A 21,632-nucleotide genomic window follows, 5' to 3' on the forward strand; every position below is an offset into this window, starting at 1 on the left:
GGGAGGAGAGGCATTTTGGTCTCACACCTTTTCTCCCAGTAAAGCCCCAGTGGCAGAAGGGCAGGGACCCCCTCGCCTGGGAAGCAGGACCCCCGGGAGGCTCTGGGCTGCTGCTGCTGCAGGCTTTGGGCTCCTTGTCCTGCTCCTGAGCAGCTGGTACCTGCAGTGAAAGGTCTCAGAGCAATCGACAGCTGTAAACAGAAGTAAACCAACACCAAGACCCACTTTTGAAACGCAAGAAAACACCCTGAAAAGTTACCTTTACTCCTTAAAAGTCTCTCAGGTTGTCCACAGGCTATTTTTTTACATCTAGCAAAGGTATTTACCCATTCTTAAATGCCTCCAGTCTCCTCCTGATACACAAACCTATTCAAATTCCTTGCAGACCAGTGGCCAGAAAGGAATAGGAAGGGGCTGCCAGCCCACAGGGCTCAGATAACTGGTGCTAGCCTTTCTGCTGAGCAGCACCCTGCCTTCCTGGGGTGAGCCCCAAGAGCAACGTGCTCCATCTGTGTCCCCCCTGCCCTCCTGTCCCTCCCAGCAGCCACCACAGAGAGAGCAGCACCTTCAGGTCCTGGCTGTGGCAAACACTGGGTGCTGCCCATCACAGCTCAGGTTCAGTTTTTGCCCAGAAACACATGGATCAAAGCTTTTTTTTTTTTTTTACATACAGGCTACTTATTGAGAAAAAAAATTCCTTACAAGATTTTTTCCCTCTGAGGGAAAGTAGTGGGGCAGGGGACCAGCACATTTGCTCCTCTCTCACCTGCCTGAGCAGCCCCAGGCACCCCGGGCCAAGGCTGACACCCTCCTACAAATGGTTTTAATTAGTCCATTGAGGTGGCCCCACGCTTGGCAGAGCATTAGCTACACATTCTTGTGCCATGGCTGCTGAGGAGCAGCTAAGCAGGGTTACTGGAATCTTGCAAAAGAGGGTGGTCAGGCTGGAGGTGGCCAGGGTGCACAAGGCACCTGTCTTTGTCTGGCAGGCCCAAACAGCCACCCCAGCAGGTTTGTGGTGGCCCAGGGTGGTGGAGCATGGCAGGCAGGGGAGGCACGGGCACTGTTTTTTTTGCTCTGCTCCATCCTGTCACCCCCGCCAGGCCAGCCAGACCCCCTGGCAAAAGGAACACACTGAGCGGCCAGTTGAGCAACGCCCGCTTGTCTCCTTCAGGGAAAGAAAACAGACAAGCCACAGGGACAGCAGGCAGGCAAGAGATCACATCCCCAGGCGATGAAGTGCAGCACAAGTGTATTTGTTGCCAGCATCCCCTCCCCATCCCCACAGGCAGGGCTCAGGCCCCTTGCTGAAAAGCATTTGCTGCCACGTGGAGCAGAAGGGTCCAGCCTGGGGTTGCCCAGAGGGACAACGGGCCAAGAACCAGGATTTCCATGGGAACAACCACTGGTACCAGGAAGAGGTTTGGTGCCAAGTGCTGCCTGCCCCCGTTATTGCTGCTCCGCACCAGCAGAGCTCAGGCTTTGGGGGGGGTTTGGCCAAGGCCAGGAGCCCACCTGAGCTCCTGTCAAGGCGCAAGCAGTGAGGTTCCACGCAACCCTGCTCTGTAGGTACAAAACGCAGCCGAGGGCTGTTTAAAAACTATGTCACCACAAAATAACCTCACCCACTATAAAACAAACCCCTGCTCTGCCACCTCTGCGAGCATTCTGAGTAACAAGACAACGCAGCAGCACAAGCTGGCGGAAGAAACCAGGGGGGCCAAAGGTGTCCCCGTCCCCAGGGAGCAGGGGTGCAGAGGAGCTTCCTTGGACCCCCCCCCTGTGCAAGCAGGAATGCCACGGGGCTGGGGTGTAGGTATTTTAGACACAGACACGGAATCCATACTTTGATGGACAGGAGGAGACCCGTGCCCCCAGCTGTCCAGGGAAGAATTAGAAGAGACCACCAGGAAGCAGGGCTGCAAACACCTGCCCTTCCCAAGCCTGCAGCCCTAAAAAAAACCCCATAAAAATAAATCTATTATTGCCAACAACGAGTTTTAAGACCCTCTTGCACCACAGATAAGGTGAATCAATTTGTTGGGTTTGGTCTTTTTGGTGTGTAAAAAGACAGGGAAGGGCCTGGGTATACAGTGTCTGAGGTATGTTTGGAGGGAAAAAAGTGCAGCAAAAAGGAGAGGGGAAAACGAAAGAGAACGAAACAAAAAAAGGAAGGGGGAAGCAGCACTTAACAGGTTGGCTCTGAACGTGTCTCTTGTATGGAAAAAAATAATAAAATGATTGTCGAAAGAGCCACTGGTGAAAACCAGGGAGAGAAAATATCTTTGCTGCAGAGGTACCTTCCGGCTTCTTGCAGCAGCAGAGCTTGAGTCCGAGGTCCACCAGCCTGGTTTCCCTTCGCAGCTCCCTCTGGAAAGCCCAAGGCAACGTCGCTCCGGCGCGCGCCTCCGGGGATGCTCGTGGGGTGAAGAGCAGCGCCCGGCCCCCAGGCTCCCTGCCTCTCCCGGGGGAGGAGGAGGAAGAGGAGGGGGACACGGGTCTCCTGCAGGGTCACCCCAACACCCTGCCAGCCCCTCGGTGCCAGGACCCCCCAGCTCAGGGCGTTACCCGAAGCGAAACTTCAGCCGGTACCTGATGGGACCACCCGTGTTTTTCCCAGGTGGGGACAGAGCCACCTTGGGTGGTGGGGAGACTTTCTTCTTGGGGAGGGTGACGGTGAAGGCGAGTTCGGGGGGCTGGGGCTGCCGGAAGCGGGGTAGGAAGTGTGTGGAGACGTGCTGGGGCCTGGCACGGGGGCTGCAGCCCCTCTTGGCTTTGCCCCGCTTGTTGAGGGCCACATACCACTGGCGGCCCGAGCGCGGGCTGCGGTGCACGGCCGAGGCGTAGGTGTTGTAGCTGTTCTCCTGGAAGCGCTCTCGGAACTGGCAGTCCACTGTGAACTGAGCCTGGAGAGGGGGGAGACAGAGCCAGGGGAGGGGGTGCAGAGTTAGCCAAGGGTCGCTTGGACCCACACACCCACACCCACACCCACACACATCCCCTGCCCCACGGCGCTCGCCGGGGGGGTTTTAAAAAGTTTCCCCCCAAAAAAAACAACCAGGCTCCAAGGGGTGAGCAGCAACACCCTGCCGAGCGCAGCCAGGCGTTTGGAAAACCCCCAGCACGGGTGCATTGAAGAAGCTGCTTGCCACCCACTTTTTGGACTGGCTTGGAAAGCCCAAGGCTCGCCTGCCTCAGCAGCACCTTTTCCCTGCCGCCCCAGCTCTCCTCCTGCCCTTCCCACCGGGGAGGGAGGAGGCAGCTTCCTGCCCTGATCAGCACCCTGGGGTTGAGCCCCCTCCCCATCTCCCTTCCCACCCCTTGCTTGCACCCTGGATCATCCCTTCAGAGCCTGGAAAGGCAGTTTGCAGGCAGGGTTTCATTGCTTCACTGAACGTGGCTTTGATTGTATTCGATTTTTGGTATTTTTTTCTTTTCCCCCCTTCCTCATCTTAAACGAACTCGGGGTGCTTTGTCAACCTGAAAGCAATTTACTTGCAGCCCAAGAGCCTGGCCTCTGCCAAACAGGGCTCCCAGACAGTGGGGGGAAAGGCTTCCCATGGCCCGAGAGGATGGGCTGAATGCTGCCCACAACAGCTCCTTCTTGTCGTCAAGAGGGAGGAGGGAAAAAATGACCTACAAAAATAAAAAACCTGCAACACCCCAGCTGTGAACCCGCAGCCCTGGGACACCTGCCTGCAGCCTCCAGCAGCCCCTCCAAAATCCTCCTCACCACTTTTAGTTTGACCAGGACCGCGGCACATGATGCCCTGGCAGCAAAGCAAGGCTCCCAAAATACTGACGTGCCCAGGATGCTGAGCCCAGAGAACACAGCAAAACCTCCAAGCAGTGTTTTATCACAACACAGGAGGTCCAAGTGGCTGGGATAATTTTGAAGCTCCTCATTTAGCTGGAGCTGTGTCCTGCAAGACAAGTGACAGAGTCTCCAGCGTGCCATGCATTATTTTTTCCTTGAGTCAAGTCTCCTTTTGCTCTTTGCTTGACAGAAACGCCACTCAGTGACTCAGTTTTGCTTTCCCTGTCTCTTATAGGTCCTCTATGCTGCGTGTCCCATGTGTGGACACTCACCTTCCCAAGGCAGGGCTGTGCTGGGCCCCTTGTTGCTCTCTGGAGCCCCAAGACATGCTCATCCATACCCCTGCACAGATGGATAAGCTCCCTGCCATTTTGCTCATGGACCAGTGGTTTTGGGCCAATGCCACCCTGCAAAGGGGGGGGGGGGAGGAATGCAGAAAGAGGGTTGCCCAGCTCCCCACCTGGGGCATCACCAGAGAAGTTCCTGCTTCGATGGGTTTTGGGGTAAATGCTCCCTAAGGGCCAGAGCAGCATCCCTTCCCAAGTGGGATGTGGGGAGATGAGGAGGGAACGCGGAGGACACGGAGGGAAGCCCTCAGCCCTGGATGACAAACCACACTGAGAGGCACATCAGCTGCTCCTTTCCCACCTCTCTAACAGGCTTCCCCGTATCCCAGCCTCTCAGTTCAGTCTCTGCACCTTTTCAGCTGGGGAAAAGGCTTTTTTTGGTTGGTTTTTTTTTCCCCAGCACGGGGCAGGTGGCACAGCCACAGCCTGGCCACTGGCTTCACTCTGCAGCAGCTCCAGGGACAACCCCAAGGAGCAAACCTGAAGTCAATGACGTTTCAAAACCCAGTTCAACAAGAGATTTGCCCCGGGGAGGACTGGGCCATTCAGCTGACTCAAAACAACTCCTGAGAAAGGAGAATTACCTGAGCCCCCTGTGAGCAGATCTCTCCCCTGGAGCTCATGCTGACCCCTGCACAGATCAACTTCAACCCCCCTCCTGCCCGTTCTGTACTTAAAAAAATGTACAAAACAGGGGACCCAGGATTTAACAATGAGGAAAAAGCCATCTGTGCACACATAATTGCTGGGATCACTGTCATTTTTTCTGAAGCTGGTTCCTCTAAAAAAAAACCGAATCGATTGGTAATTTAATTAAGTCGCCATGAATGCAAAAAAAAAGGAAAAAAGGAAAACAAAAATAATAAAGATGGATGCCTGCTGGAAAGCACTGAGCTGGGATAAAGCAGGGCCCTAAAAAGCCTGCTCTGAGGGAGCCTGAGTCCCTGCAGGAATGGCTTTTATCTGGGGTGCAGCACAAAGTCACCGGCGTGACTCCCGCATCAAAGCGCTGCCCTGAGTGACGGGCACAGGACACGCTTTGTGCTGCTCCAAACTCATTAGGCCATGAAATAACTTCACCCTGCCAAGGAAGGGAAGAACAACAGATGCCGGGTTCGCCTTATCGAGGTTATTTAGCCCAGCAATCTTTAGACATTTGGGTCAAGTTTCTCCAAATTCATGGCTTTCACCCGCGCGGGGCATCGTGTGTCCTCACCCCCGGCTCTGACCCACCTAATTGAGGTCCCTCTCCAGCACTGCCCTTTGTGTGCCAACAATTAGCCATGCAGCAATGAGGTTTGATTCAATTTCTGCCTGCAGCAGAGCAGAAATCAAGGCTCCAGCTCAAATAAGGGGCCCATTGTATGCCACGAGGGAGGGGAGGCTCTGGGGGGTCCAGGGGTCATGCCCCACCTGCTTCCCTCTCCTACATCCTTTACCTTTCCTCTGCCCCTCTGCCTGTTTCTTGCCCCATCTCCTTCCCTCATTTCCTAAAAAAACAAACCAACAAAGCAACCACGTGCTCACCCTTGCAGCACCATTAGGTTTCAGGAGCAACACTCCACTAAGACCCAAGGGAGACAGAGGACAGTGCACAAACCTCACCTGAAGGCAACCTGCAGGCTCAGGCAGCACATCAGGAGCGACCACGCTGGGACTGGGAGGTTTGGCACTTGGCTTTTCCCTCTTCCAGGCTACCAGCCCTGAACAGGCTCACTTGAGAGCAAACCCAGGTGACAGCTCATCCCAGAGGCTGCCTTAAAAACGCCCATCTTGGCACGTTGCTTTTACACCCCCCCCCCCCCCCCCTTTAAAAGGCTGTGACTTTTATGTAAGCACAGCAGTTACTATCATTTGTTTGGATGGTCTCTAGAACTAACAGGGGACAATCAGGAAGCAGCATCTTAAAAGTCACAACAAGAGGTGAAACCCGCTGACAGGACTGATGCAACACGAAAAGCCTGGACAAAGCCCTAGGAGACCTGCAGGAGAAGCCAACCTTCAGGAGCACAGCCCACAGGAATGAGAATGAGTGGGATTTTTCCACTCCAGCTGCAAGGGCTCCCGCATGGGCTGGACCTCACCTGCCCCAAACCCCCATGGGCACCCACTGGCTCTGCCAGGGGAACACCTGGTGAGGTGTCCACCTGAGGGGAGGGTCCGGAGCTGCAGCCCCCTCCCCCGTGGGCGGGATCCCGGCCCCACGCACTTCCCTTGCCGGGAGACATTTGGTCTGCACGATCTGCTGCAGAAGTCGCTAAAAATAAACCAGCAACGCTCATAGAACAAGTCCTTGCGATGCAGACGCCCAGCCAGAAAAGAAAAAAAAATAATACAAAAAGCCAGCAAAAAAAAACCCAAAAAAGCAAGCACTTTTCCTGATTAAACCCGGTAAGTAAGGGTGTTGGATTTGGGATTTGGCTCCACTTTTCCCTTATCTGCTGATGCCACCCAGCAGGGACCCTCCCCAGCAACCCAAGGGGCTTGTCACACTGGAGCATCACTGCCACCTGCACGTGAATGTGTCTTTAAAAAAAGGCCTTTAAAAAACACACACACACACACTAATAAGCAGGGGGGCGGGGTGGGGGGTGGGGGTGGGGGAGGGGGGGGGTGTTACTTACACTTGCATGGAGTTTTCCTTTTTTTGACATCGCTAAAAATTTGTTGCTGAAAACTCCTCGTATTCCTACAATCCCCTGAGACACAGCAAATATTTCCAAAATACCTAGGATGACAGAAATCCCCAAATAAATCACAGGTCTTTTCACATTGGCGTGACAAAGAGAAATAATAATAATAATAATAATAATAATAATAATAATAATAATAATAATAATAATAATAATAATAATAATAATAATAATAAAATAATCGGTCTCAGAGGTTTGCATCTCCTCTCCACAAGCCTCTGCTCCACTCAGCTCTCCTGCTCTGTCCCTCTGCCCCACAGTCAGACCTGCATCAATTCTGGGATGGCTGCAGGGTGGTGTTTGGTTTGTTTTTTTAAAACCTGCATTTTAGAGGAGAAGTTTTGACTTGGCCGCAGCAGAGCAAGTTCACCCCTGGGGAAGGCCCCTCTCAAGGGTGGGAAGATCCCCCTGTGCCTACAGGCCCTCCTCCCAAGATCAGCCCTGCCTGTCCTCCTCCCATACACACCAGACTCTGGAAATAAAGGTGTCACACACACCCTTTGGGGCTGGAAACACCACGAGGAGTTCCTTCGCTTCCCCCCCCCTTCCTGGCAGGAAGACCCAGGGAGGAGGCTGCTATGCAGCCCAGCCACAAGAAAACAAGTCTTTTCCCCCTTCAAATACGTGTTTTCTGAGCAGGATTTGGCTCGGGGCCCCTGGTGGAGCACGTGTGGCCTGAACCTGACCTTACAGAAGAGCTTCAGCCTCTGAGCATCGTTCAGCAACCCCGCAGCGTGTGTGCGCGTGTCCCAGGCAGGGCAAGGGCGACAGGAAAGGTCAGGGAGCAGCACCACATCCCCCACGTACCCATCCCACCCCGGGCAAAAAGCCTTGCAAGCCCCAGCTGCAAGCCCTGGGGTGGCCCCAGGAGGATCTCAGTGGCCCTGGATGGAAGGAGCCTGCGAGGACATCCCGGCCGGCCCCAAGCGGATGAACGTGCCAAGAGCAAACATGAAGCCGCCGCTAAATCCCTTGAGGCCCGGGGATCAGATCACCACTTCCCATGTTTATTTTAAGGAGGAAGCACAGATCCCAGAGGCACCCAGGTCCCAGCACCAAAGGCCTGGAGGGGCACTTTTTTTGGGTGGCTGGTGTGGGCCACCCCTCCCGACCTCGCTTGACCCAGTGGGAGCGACTGGGGAAGGGCTTGTAGAGCCCCACAAGCAACGAGGCATCTCCCCTCCCCAGCACCCTCCCTGTCCACGGGGGCACCTCAAAACCTGCTGGCCCTCAGGGGGGCTGGCCATGCTGGATGGAAGACCTACTCCTGGTCATCGGGGTGCCCTGGGTCAAGCCCAGTTCCCCAGTCAAGGCCAGAGGGTGGGGTGCCCCTGCCAAAAGCCAACTTCTCCCCCACAAGGGATAGCTCCTTGGAGCAGCACCTGGCACAGACCCACCCCCTGCCACCACCAGCACAAGCCCCCAGCCAGAGCAGGCTCCGCTCCCAAGTGTGAAGCTGGTGCTGCTGGTGCCTTTCCAGAGAGGAAATCTCAGATTAAAAGAGGAAGGAACTTCACACAACTCAGGTCCCTGCCAGACAGCTGTGGCCTCAAAAGGCTGCACACACCTCACAGGGTAGAAACCCTCTGTGGGACAGGGTACAGGGGGGACATAGTGCAGGCACCCCCCCCCCCAAACTCACATAACATGAAACAGCATTCCCATCCATCCATCCATCCATCCATCCATCCATCCATCCACTAACACTCTCCTGGCCATGCACCTGCAGTGCTCCTCAGGACCCCAAGCAGGGCTCCAGGCCTCCCAGCATCCTGACCCACCCCGTTCTCCACAGAGTCATGGCACAGACCAGGGCCCAAATGACCTGGTCCAGGCCAGACAAGGCCATTGCTCCCTGGGCACACCACGGGTGCTGCCAGGGTCACCTCAGGCCCAAACCCTCAGGCTCTTGAAGTGATTTTTTCATCCCTGCCTGCCATTTCATTCCCTCTAACAGGTTATCACAGCAGCACCGACCCGGAGGATAAGCCGTGAGTTAGCACAGCTTGCTCTCCAGGGAACGTCAGGCTCAGTCCTATTTTTAAACTGAACACATCCTAGCACTGTGCTGGGAGAATGAAAACGCAGAGGGAAGGATGGAAAAGTTACACAGGAAAAGGATGGAAAAGGGGCAAGAGGGAGCAGCATCCTGCCCCCCCCCCCCCCCCCCCCCCCCCCCCAGCCCGGCGAGGCGCGATGGTGGGAGCATCAACCTCGCACTTCCACATCCATCCCCACGGAATTGCTTCCTCGAGGAGGGCGAAGCCTGCGGGGCAGCATTCCCAAAAGGGAGCAGGGCAGAGCTCACCCCCTCTCCCCCCGGGGCAGCAGCCCAACCGAGCCCGCAGGGCGCAGCACCCTCAGCTCCCCCCAGGCACCGAGGGGCTCCCGGGAGAGGGATGCCGCAATCCCGGGGGAATGCCCCCCCGGATGCCCCTCACTCTGGGACACCACCAGGAGCTTCCCCACCCTTCCCAGGCCCCCTCCCGGCACTCACTCAGCGGGCTGGCGTCGTGGGCGCCGTCCACCCGGCCGTCGGGGTGCAGCTGGAGGTGGAAACCGATGCCCACCCGGCAGTAGAGCCGACCCCGCCGCCGCCCCGGGCGGCTCCGCGGGAAGCGGTTCGGCCCCGCCGCCGCCGAGGAGGAGGAGGAGGAGGAGGAGGAAGGCGCAGGGGCGTTGCGGCCCTCCGGTCCCGGTTGCGCCCCGCCGGGCACCTGCTCCCGCCGGGCTCTGGCTGGCAGGGCCAGGAGGAAGAGGAGGAGGAGGAGGAAGGACGGGCACATGCTGCCGGCGGGGAGGAGGGAGCCGCGCAACATCCCGCTCCGCCGCCGAGCCCCCCGGGGGGGGGCGAGGGGGGGGACGGGGACACGACACCGGGCACGCGGGGGGACCGGGACGCCCCTCCCCACCACCACCAACCACCACCACCGCCGGGGTATTTATAAGCGGGCGGCGGCCCCGCACCTGTGGCCAGCCCCAGAGCACCCCCCGCAGCAGATGCTGGGCCTCTTGGGGGGGCGAATAAATCTGGGGAATTAACTTGTCCGCCCCGCCGAGACGGAGGCGCTGGGGCTGCGCCTCGGGTTACCGCCGAGAAATACCTTGTCAGCGGCTTCACCCACGGCCGGGCAACGGGGCTCAGCGGAGCCCCGGGGAAGGGGAAGGGATTGGGTTGCAGCCCCCCAGGCCGGGGGTGCCGGGGGCTGTGGGACGACAGACGGCAGCTGCACAGCCAGCCTCAGCCCCGGGACTGGGGAATGGGAGAGAATTTGGGGCTTTGGAGGCAGCAACCCCAGCAAGAAAGCTGCTTTCCCTCCCACCACTCCGCGCTCTGCCCCAGAGAGCAGCCCTGAGGGGGTCAGCAGTGGGTGCCCGGTGTTGCCACCACCATCAAGCCCCAGGGTACGTGGGGAAGCACCGGAACCTTGGCTGGGCACAAACACCTCCTCGGGGCTCCTGGGCGGAGGGACGGCAGCCCCTGGCCTCCCGCTGGCAGCCCAGTAACCCTGACATGTGCCCAGTAACCCTGGCATGTGCCCAGCAACCCTGGCATGTGCCCAGTAACCCTGGCATGTGCCCAGCAACCCTGGCATGTGCCCAGCGCCCCGCCAGCACCCTGCCCGTGTTTCCTCCCAATTACCAAGACAATCGCCGCGCAGCACCCACGGCACGGGAGGACAGCCTGAAGGGACAGCCCATCCATCACCCCGGCACAGCACCAAGTCTATTTTGCTTTTCTGCTCTGCTGGAAGAGAAGCTCGAGGGCTCCCTGTAACATCTCCCGAAGCACCGGGAAGAAAATAAAACCAAACCAAACCACAACAACAAACCTCACCCTTTCCAAAAAGCCAACACTGGTCAAACTCCCCCTGCCCAGACTCTGCACCTACATGTCCTTACTACTCTGGCAAAGCTGCGTTTTCCTCCCTCGGCCCTGCCCAGGGATCGGGTTCGGCAGGAAGGAGGCGGGGCGGGTGGCACGTCGGGGGGTGACCTTCGCCTTCCGAGGAAGCTGGAGGTTGGGGGCACAGGCTGAAGGGGGCCATATCCAGCCTGACTGACACCTGGTGTGGTCTGGTGTGAACAGCCATGAGCCCACAACAACATGACTGCAGTTTCAAACTATGTATCAGCACATATATATATATACACACACACAGATATAAATACACACACATGTTTATATATTAAGCTGTATATATAGACAGCTCTATATATAGATACACATACCTGGAAGAGGGTTAAGGGCACTCAAAATACTATTGACTTATTCCAGCTGTAGTGGTTGGCCTGGTAAAATCTAAGACTTTCACCTGCCCTCCACATCTTGTTTATTTAATTACACACGCTGGCTCTAAATCCAGATCCACAAGCAAGACAAGGACCTAAAGGGGTTATGAAGCTCTCCCAAGATGTTTGCCCTGGACCTTATGTATCAGTGCAGCTGAGGCAGACTCAGAGGCACACAGCCAGTTCACTCGAGGAGGATGTCCCCTTTTGCATCTTGCTTTAAAGGCTTCAGCTGCCAAAAGATCAGTCCCGTTTCTGCCACTGTAAGTTAAGGTGAAGGTGAAAGCATTTGAAGCCTTCAGCATGGGGGTGGCTGGGCAGAGCTGCAGCAGGAAGGAAGTGGATGCAAGCCCTGGGGGGAGATGCCCACCCAAAGCCCAGAAGCTCACCAACGAGCCGAGCCTCCCAAATTTTGTCCCTACTGCCTAACTCCACAGCTCCCACCAGCCCTGGGCACTCTCTGCACACACACACACACTTCGGGAGCAATTTTCTCCCCAGCGAAAAAGTCCCTGAACAAACCAATCTCCTGTGGGATGAGGCCACTGGAAAGGCTACCAAGAAGGTGAGGCTTGCTGGGTGGGCTTGCCCTGCATGTTCACGACCCTTTCTGGGGCGGGGGGGGCGCCGTGAGACAACCAAGAGCTTTCAGGTCTCATCCGCCGCACTCGGCGCTTTTCCTGACTGCGGGATGGGACACGGGACACCCGGACTGAGAGGTGGGGGCTCCTGCCCAGCCGTAGGATGCCACCGCCCTCCTCTGGGGACCGCTGTGCCCCAGCAGGGTCAAAGCCCAGCCAGCAGCACTGGCAGAGAAACCACACGCACAAGACCCTGTCCTTCAGGCACGTGGTGTATTTTCATCTTCACAAATCAGGATGAAACTCTAAGACAGAAAAAAAAAACCACCCAAACCAAACAAAGCTCAGAAGGAAAACTCCTAACCAGTCCTTCAAGCACAAACTATTGCCTTGGGCTGTTTTCATTTGAATCTGCTCATTCATACAAACCACTGCTTTAAAATAATCTGAGGGCCCATATAGCATAACTCAGGAAAAAAACCCACAACATTAGGCTCCAATCTAAATAACTAAGTAGATCCAACAGTCAACTTCCTGGAATAATTCAGTGTAGTTGCCTTGGCAGTGGCAACCCTTACATACCCACCAGCAGCTTCTGGAAGCCTGGTGCTGATGTTATGGTACCTAAATTATTCAGGGCTTTGGTACAGAGAAAATTTCCAGCAAACAGAGTGGATAAATGTGGTTTCAAGTGCAAAATGTCTCATTAGGAAGAGAAGGGCTCCTCTGAGCCTGTTTGATCTCCTGTGCAGCACAGGGCCACGCTTGGCATGGCAGGAACTTCTCCCCCTCCAAACAGGAGCCCAGCAACATTTCATTGCCCCTCAAAAATATGCAAGGAAAAATGTGAGGAGACACAAAGCAAAGCCTGTGAGGCTCTGCTCAGCAAGCCCACGTGTGAAGCTGTAGCCCTGGCCACAACCAAGCAGCCCCACATGTACAGGAACCAGCCCTGGTTCCCACAGGATGTATGTGCATGGATATGGCTGAGCCAAGCCACGCCAGGCTGCAGCAGGGCAGAGAAAGCACACCAGGCTCTCAACATCTCTTGCTTTTTCACTCATGGGAAGGGTTATTTCACAGGATGAGCAAAGTAATAGCACGCTGGGTTCAATCAGCCTCTCTGAGGACTGCAGGGCAACACTTTCTCCCTGTGCTTGTGAAGGCACAAGGGTGCCCTGGGGCCAGCTGCTCCCTGGGAAAACACACCCCACCCCAGGAGCTTGCAAGAAAGCTTTTGCACTAAGGATTTGTGGCCTGAAGGAGAGTCACCTGCACCAGGACAGCAGGGTGGATGTGCCACAAGGCACCCTGTGAAGGCAGCCTGGCCCATCCCTCTGATAGGTGGGACCCCTGGGGGGAGGTGTGAGCTTTGGCCAGCCAAGCAGCTAGTGACAGTCTCGCTCAGACACCTCTGTCCAGACCTAAAGGGGGAAAAAAAAAGACACACCTCTGGCAGAAAGCAGCTCTGCTCAGCCTGCATGGTGGGGCTCAGCTGCCTGTGTCTGACTGCAAGGATGCTGCCACACAGCTGAGCCTGCTGCCGTGTGGGGCCAGAGTTCAGCAGGGGCAGGATCAGGCCCCAAGGCTGGCAGCTGCTCTCAGCTTCAGCCTGGGGACACAAGAGCTGCCCATGCCCGTGGCCACCTGGCTGCTGCCTGTTGTGTTGGAAACAGAGGAAAACCAGACCACTTTTGCTCACGTGCACCCACTGACGTGTATCAGAATAAGTGCAATTCAGACCTGCTTTCAGGTAGATCTGACTGGGGCTGCAAGCCTGCCTGCTGCACCCTGCTAACAGCATCAATAGAAACATTTGCTGGCCTTACTAGCATGATTATGGTTACTACTATTTGCCACGGGGTCTGGCCACAGACAGAGCAGTCTTACCGTGAGCACTGCTGGGAGCAGGCCAGGGGCTCCCCTGGCAGCCCGGGGTCAGGCTGAGGCTGAAGGCTGGCCTTCCTCACTCCCAAGGCACCCCGTTCCTCTGCAGCACATTGAAGAGACACCTCCCGGGGTGGGTGTTGGTGGTTTTGGTGGCAGGTGTGCTCTGGCACTGTGTGGGCAACCACCCCTGAGTCCAGACACCCCCACAGGCAACGTCCTGGGGGCTCAGCACTGTGCCTGCAGAGAGGCTTGAGATGGAAGAGGGAAGAGTAGGGTGCTGGCAGAGCAGGGCAGGCCCCAGCCAGCTGCAGGAGGACGTGCAGCCACTGGGCTGTAGGAGGCCATGGAGTATTTGGAGCCATGGGGTGATGTACCCACCGAGGTGCTGTGCACTGGCTCCTGCAGGACTCGCCCGTGGGAAGACCCAGGGGCCAAAGGAAGTGAAGCAGCAGCTCTTCCTCCTGCAGCACTGGGACCTGAAAGCCAGTATACAAGCACATGAAGCCAGGGACAGCATAGAATCATAGAACCACTGAGGTTGGAAGGGACCTTAAAGATCATCAAGTTCCAACCCCCCTGCCATGAGCAGGGAACCCAACCACTACACCAGGCTGCACAAAACCTCGTCCAACCTGGCCTTAAAATCCTCCAGGGATGGGACATCAACAACCTCTCTGGGCAACCCATCCCAGTTCCTCACCACCCTTAGAGTGAAGACTTTCTTCCTAATATCTAACTTAAATCTCCCCTCTCTCAGTTTAAAACCATCACCCCTTGTCCTATCACTGTCTTCTCTGATGAAAAGCCCCTCCCCAGCTTTCCTGGAGCCCCTTCAGGCCCTGGAAGGTGCTCTAAGGTCTCCCTGGAGCCTTCTGAACACCCCAACTCTCCCAGCCCATCTCCAGAGCAGAGCTGCTCCAGCCCTTGGACCATTCGTGCCTCCTCCAGGAGCTCCCCCCACCCGGGGTGTCGGGGAGGTCCCGGGGCTGCAGGAGAAGCGGGACAACCCCGAGAGGAGCCCGGAGCACCGTTGCAGCCCCCAGGACCAGCCCCGATGAGGCAGCCCAGCATCTCCCCCCCCCGCCGCCCTCGGCCCGACGGCGGCCCCACTAGATGGCGATGGCTGCCCGGCCCCCGCGGCCCCGACTGGCATCCCGGGAGGAAACCCCCAAGATCTCCCCCCGCCTCCCTCCAGCAGGGAGCCACAGGGATGTTGTTACCTTTGAGGAAAACCTCCGGAGGGGTAATTAAGGCCTCGCCCCCGCCAGTCATTGCAACCCGGTGGAGGAGCCGGGCGTGGTCCTGCCCGACTGCCCCCCCAGCCCTGGGCAGAGCACGCCCTGTAGAGCCCGGGGGCTGTTGCCCTCAGGGTTCCGGGTGCCAGGCCGGGCTTTCGAGGGCAAGGGTGCTGATGGAGGGGCCAGCATCGGGGGGAAGCCGCGGGGAGTAATTCCCCGCGGGAAGTAATTCCCCGCGGGAATTACTCTCCCCACCCCCGTCGGGGGAGAGTGACCTGAACCGAAAATGTACTGGATGGGGTGAAACCTCCAGATTCTGGCCGTCGGGTGGATACCAGGGCCCGAGCTGTGATCTCCTGACAGGTGAGAGGGCTGGTCAGCAGCCTCAGCTCTGCTCTGAAAGAGACAAGAAGGCTCAGGAGTTTGGAAGCATATTCTGTCCGAAGCTCCAAGACGGCTTTGCCCAGAGCTGCAGGGGCTTGGAAGGAGCTCTAGGTGCTTGATGGCAAACCCCAAAAGACACACAGCAGACACTGGGGGTGCCCGGAGCTCTGTTTGCACGACGCTGCGAGACTCCCACGCTCTGCCTGGTGCTCCTGCCTCACATCCCTCCTCCTCTGGGATATTTTCCCTTCCAGGGACCCGCCGAGCCACTCAGCCCTGTGACATCCAGCCCCCAGCAGAGCCAGGCGTGGAAAAGGCTTTTCCAACGTGTCACCGAGCTGCTGTGTCACCCTGGTGCACCAAAACACATCGTTCTGACACCAAATGCACCTGCTGCAGGTACTGCCTGTGGGACCAGGCTGTCCCCCAGCCCCAGGGAACACCCCTCTTTCCTGAGCCCTCCCATCTGTCCCTGGCTCTGGTGCCATCACCACAATAAACCACCTGGGGCAGAGGGGACCCACCACTGCCCCCCAGGTACTCCCTGCCCCAGGACACCTCCTGGGGGCTCTTCTTGGCGCTGTCACCCCAGGTCCTGTGTGACCTCCGGGGGTCCTGCTCATGGTCAGGGCCCAGAGTCTGTGAGCCAGGGACCTTGGTGAGGGGGGGGGACAATAAAGGCTCTTGGGAGGGGGGAGGTGGCATGGAGCAAAGGGACTGGGAAGGAAGAGGGAAAGAGGAAGGGGAGGGGGAAGAGGAAGGGGAAGGGGAAGGAAGAAAGAAAGGGAGAAAGAGAGAAGAGAGAGAAGAAAGATAGAGAAGAATGAGAGAGAGGAAGAGGGAAGGAGGGAAGGAGGGAAGGAAAGGAAGGAAGGAAGGAAGGAAGGAAGGAAGGAAGGAAGGAAGGAAGGAAGGAAGGAAGGAAGGAAGGAAGGAAGGAAGGAAGGAAGGAAGGAAGGAAGGAAGGAAGGAAGGAAGGAAGGAAGGAAGGAAGGAAGGAAGGAAGGAAGGGAGAGAGAAAGGGAGAGAGAAAGAGAGAAAGAAAGAGAGAGAGAGAGAGAGAGAAAGAGAGAAAGAAAGAAAGAAAGAAAGAAAGAAAGAAAGAAAGAAAGAAAGAAAGAAAGAAAGAAAGAAAGAAAGAAAGAAAGAAAGAAAGAAAGAAAGAAAGAAAGAAAGAAAGAAAGAAAGAAAGAAAGAAAGAAAGAAAGAAAGAAAGAAAGAAAGAAAGAAAGAAAGAAAGAAAGAAAGAAAGAAAGAAAGATGGGGTGAAACCAAGGATGAACCGATGGAAGGACGGAGGGATGTACGAGAGGCCGAAGTAAGAAAGCAAGAGGAGAGGAAACAGGTGGGTCTGTCTCCTCCCGCCCCGGGGCCGCCCCGCTCCCACCGCCCCGACGTCGAGTAACGTCCAGGTGCTTTGAAGAAAATAAAGTCATTTATTGTCAAAGCATCCAACATACTCAGATAAACTATAAAGTTTAATAAATCTTCTCGAGAAGGGGAGGAAAAATAAAAAACAACGACAAAAAAAAAAAACAAACAACAAACAAACAAACAAAAAAAACCCAACAAACCAAAACCCAAATCGAAAAGGAAAAGTAACACGGAACTACCGAGACTCCATTTCACGGGCACCAAGTGACACTCTGTAGTAAAAGGGAGGCGAGCGGAGGGGGCCGGGCGGGCGGGAGGAGCCCGGTGCATGCAGGACCCCTGCCCAGCGCCCCCGCCGCGCTCCTCCCGCCTTTAGCTTTATATCTAAAATAAAAATTTACCCTGACATATAATTATTATTACATCTAAACCATAAGTGCTTAATAATTTAAGTAGAAACGTATGACAAATGCATCAATATGTTGCAATATATGACATTTTTAAAAATGTAATTTTTTTTTTAAGTCATTTGCTTTTTTCCTTTTTTTTTTTTTTTTCCCCTCCCCACCCCGGTGCTATTTTTTTTTTAATTTATTTTTTTAATTACTGCTTTTTACCTCTTCTTCTTCTCCTCTTCTCCCCCGCTGCCCTCCCCGCCCCTTCCCCGGAAAGTGAAAATGCGTGCATCGAAAGGACAGGGAAAAAAGCGGCGGGTGGGCTCTCCCCTCCGCGGGGGGGGGGGTGTGCGGGACGGGGCGAGATGGGGGGGGGGGTCCCCGCTAATTGTGCGAGGTCATGTGGCGGGAGAGGTGGTGGCGCTCGCGGAAGGACTCGTTGCAGATGGGGCACTTGAGCTTCTCCTCGCGGCGTCGCTTGACGAGGGGCTCCAGCGCGTACTCCTTCTTGTGGTGGGAGCGCATGTGGTAGACCAGGTCCGAGGTCATGCGGAACGAGGCGTTGCACTTGGCGCACCAGTTCTGGGCCGGCAGGCACAGCGAGGTGAACGACGGCGGCAGCAGCGTCAGCGCCGACGGCAACTGCAGCTGCAGCGGCCCCGCCGCCACCGCCGAGCTCTTGGGCCAGAAAGCGGTGGCGTAGAGGAAGGGGCTCTGCTTGGGCAGACCCCCTCCGCCGCCGCCTCCCCCTCCGCCGCCGCCGCCGCCCCCGCCCGCCGCTTCCCCGCCGCCCGGCAGCTTGACGGCCAGTGCCTCGGCGGCGAAGAGGCGGGCGGGGGCGGCGGCGCCGTCGGGGCAGGGTTCGCCCAGCCCGCCCAGCTTCTGGCCCAGCACCAGCTGGGGGACGTGGGTGAAGGAGCGCGCGGGCTGGGAGAAGGCGCTTTTCCGCTCCTCCGCCCCGCCGCCTGGACCACCCCCCAGCTGCGGGACGCTGGTGAAGGCGCTGCCCCGCGCCGGGCTGCCCCCCTCCAGGCGGGCGGCCAGAGGTCCCCCCGGGCCGCCTCGGGAGCACAGCCCCGGTTCCCCGCCGCCCGCCCCCGGGGCAGCGGGGGAAGATCGCTCCTGGCCATCCTCCGAGCCGGGGCCGCCGTCGGGCTCGGGGCCGCGGGCCGCCTTCTTCACCTCCACGAAGGCGCTGCGTTTGGCCTCCCCCGTCTCCGGGCTGGGCGGCCCGAAGAGGCGGCCGCCCTCCTCCAAACCGCAGTAGGAGCCGGCTGCCCGGTACTGCTGCTGAGGGGCACACACCGGCTCCTCCTTGGGCACCGAGGGCAGCCCCGGCCGCTCCGCCGGGAAACGGCCCCTCGCCGCCGCCCCGGGGCCCCGCTCCTCTTCCTCGGGGTACCGCCGCTTGCCGTTCCCGGCCGCCGCCTCCGGGCCGCCCTCGGGGGGAGCCGGCCGTCCCGGGGACCCGCCGTGGCCGCCGCGGGAGTTTTCCAGCTCCCGCGCCAGGTTGTGGAAGTCCGTGGAGGGCTTGCTGCTGGCGGCGGGGCTGCCGCCGTCGGCCCCGGGAAAGGGGTGATGGAGCGGCCCTCCGGGCTTGCAGTACTTGCCGGGCTCCTGCTCTTTGCCGGCGCCGTCCTTGCCGCCGGGGGTCTCGGCGGCGGGGCCGGTGTCCGGGCCGTGCAGCCTCTTGGGGCAGCGGAACCGGAGGTGGGCAGCGAAGGGCAGCTCGAACTGGAAGCGCTGGCTGCACTCGGGACAGGCGAAGGGCGGCGAGCCTGCGGCCGGGCACGGCACACGCGGGGGGGGGACACACACACAGAGACCGGTACACCGTCAGCCGGGGCCGGTCGGCGGGGCTTCCCCGCGGGATTAAGGGAGAAGGGATGAGGGGTACCGACGCCGGCCGCCTTCCCCCATCCCCCTTGTGCGGGGGTCCCCCTCCGAGCCTCCCCCCGCCACGGCGGCCCCCGGTCACCCGCGGCGGCAGGAAGGGGCGCGGGGCACCCACCGTTGCTGCGGGCGGGGGCCCGGGCGGGGCTGAGCAGCAGCAGCTCCGTCAGCTCCTTGCCGTACCACACCAGCAGCTCCTCGTCCTTGGCGATGCGGCGCAGGGAGCGGTAGAAGAGCTGCCCGCTCTTGATGTAGGCCTCCAGGTTCTGCTCCTCCCGCTCCCGCGCCGACTGCACCAGCCGCAGCCACATCAGCCCTTCCGACGAGCCATTGGCCGCCGACGTGTCCACCTGCAAACGCCGCTTTCGTCAACGCGCACGGACAGACGGAGGGACTGACCGACCGACGGGACGGGGCCGGGTAGCCGGCCGGAGCGGCGGGGGAGCGGCTCTGCCCTCGCCGGCGGCGGGGGGAGCATCCCGGCAGCGGAGGGTCCGCATCCCGGCGGGGCTGCGCTCGGGCACCGGCCGTCGGGGCGTGCGGGGCGGGCGGCTGGTCGCGGCGTTTGAGCAGCTCTTACCCGGAATATGTAGGGGACGGTGCGCTTGTCGGTGGACTTGAGGGCAATGAAGGCAATGCTGTCGTAGAGGGACGTGTGGCTCAGGACGCAGGGGCCGAAAATGGCATTTTCCGGGATGTCGCAGGTGGTGTAAACGCTGGTGAAAATGTCAGTCAAGCACTGCTGGACCGTCTTGGCGTCCCCGTCCCATATTCCTCTCTGGACGCCGGCGTCCTCCATGCCTGCGGGCGGAGAGAGGGGCAGAGCGGAGGCGTTACAGCCGCGCTGCGCGGAGATGCGGCCGCGACCCGCCGGAGAAGACAAAATTGAAAAAAAAAAAACACCACTGTTACAAAAAAAAACCAAAAAAACCCACAAAACAAACAACAACAAAAAACCCCAACCACAAACAAACGAGCAAACAAACAAACAAAAAAAAAGAGGCAGGCGAGCACTTTCACAGGTCTGGGGGGAAAAAAAATAAAAAAATAAAAAAAAACAAGAAGGAGAGGAGCTCGGCGAGCGGGGGCCGAGGTGCGGGAGGGCTGTGGCGATGATTTATTTATCAGCGAGCCCGGCTGCGAGCGCGGCGGGAGCCAGCACCGGGCGGGGGGGATCCCAGCGGCCGGATCCGCTGCCGAGCAGCAGCCGGACAAAAAGGGATCAGCTGCTGCCCCCGACCCAGGCGGGAGAGGGGGTCCCGGCTGGTCCCCCCCCCCCCTCACACACTCTTCTCCGGGCTCCGGGGACCCTGAGAGAGAGAAGCCGGGCCCCTCTCCGGGCTGTGACAGGGAAGCAGAGCGAATGGGTTTCAAGTGGCTTGTCATTGTCGCTGATTGCATGTCAGCTCACCTCCCGCTCCGCTCGACAAGAGGGAACGTATGTCTGCTCATTACCATAATCCAGCACTTTCCCTCCGAGACTTTAATTAAAAGCAGCAAGCAGAGGTAATTATTATTATTATTTATTTTTTCACCTCGACACGCTTATTTCTGGAGGAGGGTGAGCCCCGGCTCCCGTGCGGTGCGAGGGGACGGATGCAGGCGAGGCGGGCACCGAGAGGGCAGCGGGACGGCAGCCGAGGAAGGAGCTGCTCGCCGGGCTTGCGGTGCCCTTGCCCTTCCCCACCCCATTCGTGTGAGGCTGCCTTCCCCCCCCCCCCACCCCCATCTGCCATCGACATCACGCCTTGGGGGTTCGCTGGGGAATCAATCCCCGTGTCTCTCCGGGGCGCCTATTTACACCCGAAGCTGCTCGCACCGGGCACGGCCCCGCCGAGACGCCTTTCCCCGCCGCTTTCGGGAGACAAACAAGGGTCCCCGGCATCCCCAGGGACTTCGCCACCCAGAGTGGCGGGGGGTCCCGTCCCCGCCCCCCCCCTGAACGGGGGCCGCGGGGAGGGCTCGTTGGCTGCTTCCCCGCCGCCCTCCTCGTTCCGGCGCTGCCTGGCGCATCCCTTCCCCGAAGGGATTATTTCTCCAAACGAAACAAACAGCGGCGAGCGACCCTCGCCAAACTTTCCACCTGCCCTCGCCGGGCCCCGCAAGGTTCCCCGTGGCCCCGCATCTCCCCTTGTCGCCGGGTCCCCCTTAACCCCGCGGCGCTGCCTCTTCCCGGCCGCCTTTTGTCCGGGCCGGGCGGCGCCGGGGCCGCTGCCGGAGCCTCCGTTACCGGGCATCTCCTCCCGGGCAGGGCCGCCGCGCCCCGGTACGACCACCCCCCGGCATTGTTCCCTCCCCTATGGGGTTCCCCCCCCCCCCCAACAGGCTGGGCGCTGGGGCCGGCGGCGGAGGCGCGGGGGGGATGGCGGGTACTCACCAGGGAGAGGGCGAATATAATCCTCCTGCCCCGGCAAGTGGCACAAAGGCGGGTTCCTGCCTCCGCTGTCCCCGGCGCTATTGTATCAGTGCCGCCCCATGGCCGGGGCCGGGCGGCGGCCGGGAGCGGGCGGGCGAGGCGGGGGAGGCGGCCGGGGAGGCGAGCGGTGCGGACGGACCCAATGCAGTGAGTGACTGGCACACAAGACACACACTTTTTGTTTGCTGCACATAATCTACCCAATGACGCGTGACAGCCCACGTCCCCTCCTTTTAACCCCTTCGGGGGCTGCCCGCTCCCTGCCCGCCCGCCCGCCCCGCTCCTCACCTGGCCCCGCCGCCACCGGGCAC

The 21,632-nt window shown here is 58.9% G+C and overlaps 2 protein-coding genes across 2 annotated transcripts; both read right to left on the reverse strand.

Moving 5' to 3' along the window:
- Positions 1-2,560: 2,560 nt before the first annotated feature.
- On the reverse strand, positions 2,561-9,643 carry FGF5 (fibroblast growth factor 5). Its single transcript, XM_051618210.1, has 3 exons — positions 9,355-9,643; positions 6,789-6,892; positions 2,561-2,906 (listed from the first exon to the last, which is right to left on the reverse strand). Exons 1-3 carry the CDS (start codon positions 9,641-9,643, stop codon positions 2,565-2,567), a joined length of 735 nt encoding a protein of 244 aa, XP_051474170.1. The 3' UTR covers positions 2,561-2,564.
- A 7,723-nt stretch (positions 9,644-17,366) lies between these two features.
- Positions 17,367-21,405, reverse strand: PRDM8 (PR/SET domain 8). Its single transcript, XM_051617857.1, has 4 exons — positions 21,283-21,405; positions 19,486-19,706; positions 19,024-19,255; positions 17,367-18,790 (listed from the first exon to the last, which is right to left on the reverse strand). The coding sequence occupies exons 2-4, from the start codon at positions 19,702-19,704 to the stop codon at positions 17,397-17,399; spliced, it is 1,845 nt and encodes a 614-aa protein (XP_051473817.1). The 5' UTR covers positions 19,705-19,706; positions 21,283-21,405; the 3' UTR covers positions 17,367-17,396.
- Between the last annotated feature and the right edge of the window lie 227 nt (positions 21,406-21,632).

This window comes from Apus apus, chromosome 4 (assembly GCF_020740795.1).
Source record: "Apus apus isolate bApuApu2 chromosome 4, bApuApu2.pri.cur, whole genome shotgun sequence".
Classification (NCBI taxonomy): domain Eukaryota; kingdom Metazoa; phylum Chordata; class Aves; order Apodiformes; family Apodidae; genus Apus; species Apus apus.

Excerpts from the sequence above, each read along its gene's own strand:
- FGF5 (XM_051618210.1), bottom strand. The coding sequence starts at position 9,643 with ATGTGCCCGTCCTTCCTCCTCCTCCTCCTCTTCCTCCTGGCCCTGCCA. Across the intron at positions 6,893-9,354 it reads CCACGACGCCAGCCCGCTGA|GTATTTTGGAAATATTTGCT; the intron begins GTGAGTGCCGGG and ends CTGTCATCCTAG. Across the intron at positions 2,907-6,788 it reads AAGGAAAACTCCATGCAAGT|GCTCAGTTCACAGTGGACTG; the intron begins GTAAGTAACACC and ends CCCCCTCTCCAG.
- PRDM8 (XM_051617857.1), bottom strand. The coding sequence starts at position 19,704 with ATGGAGGACGCCGGCGTCCAGAGAGGAATATGGGACGGGGACGCCAAG. Across the intron at positions 19,256-19,485 it reads CCGTCCCCTACATATTCCGG|GTGGACACGTCGGCGGCCAA; the intron begins GTAAGAGCTGCT and ends CGGCGTTTGCAG. Across the intron at positions 18,791-19,023 it reads GGCCCCCGCCCGCAGCAACG|GCTCGCCGCCCTTCGCCTGT; the intron begins GTGGGTGCCCCG and ends GCCCGGCCGCAG.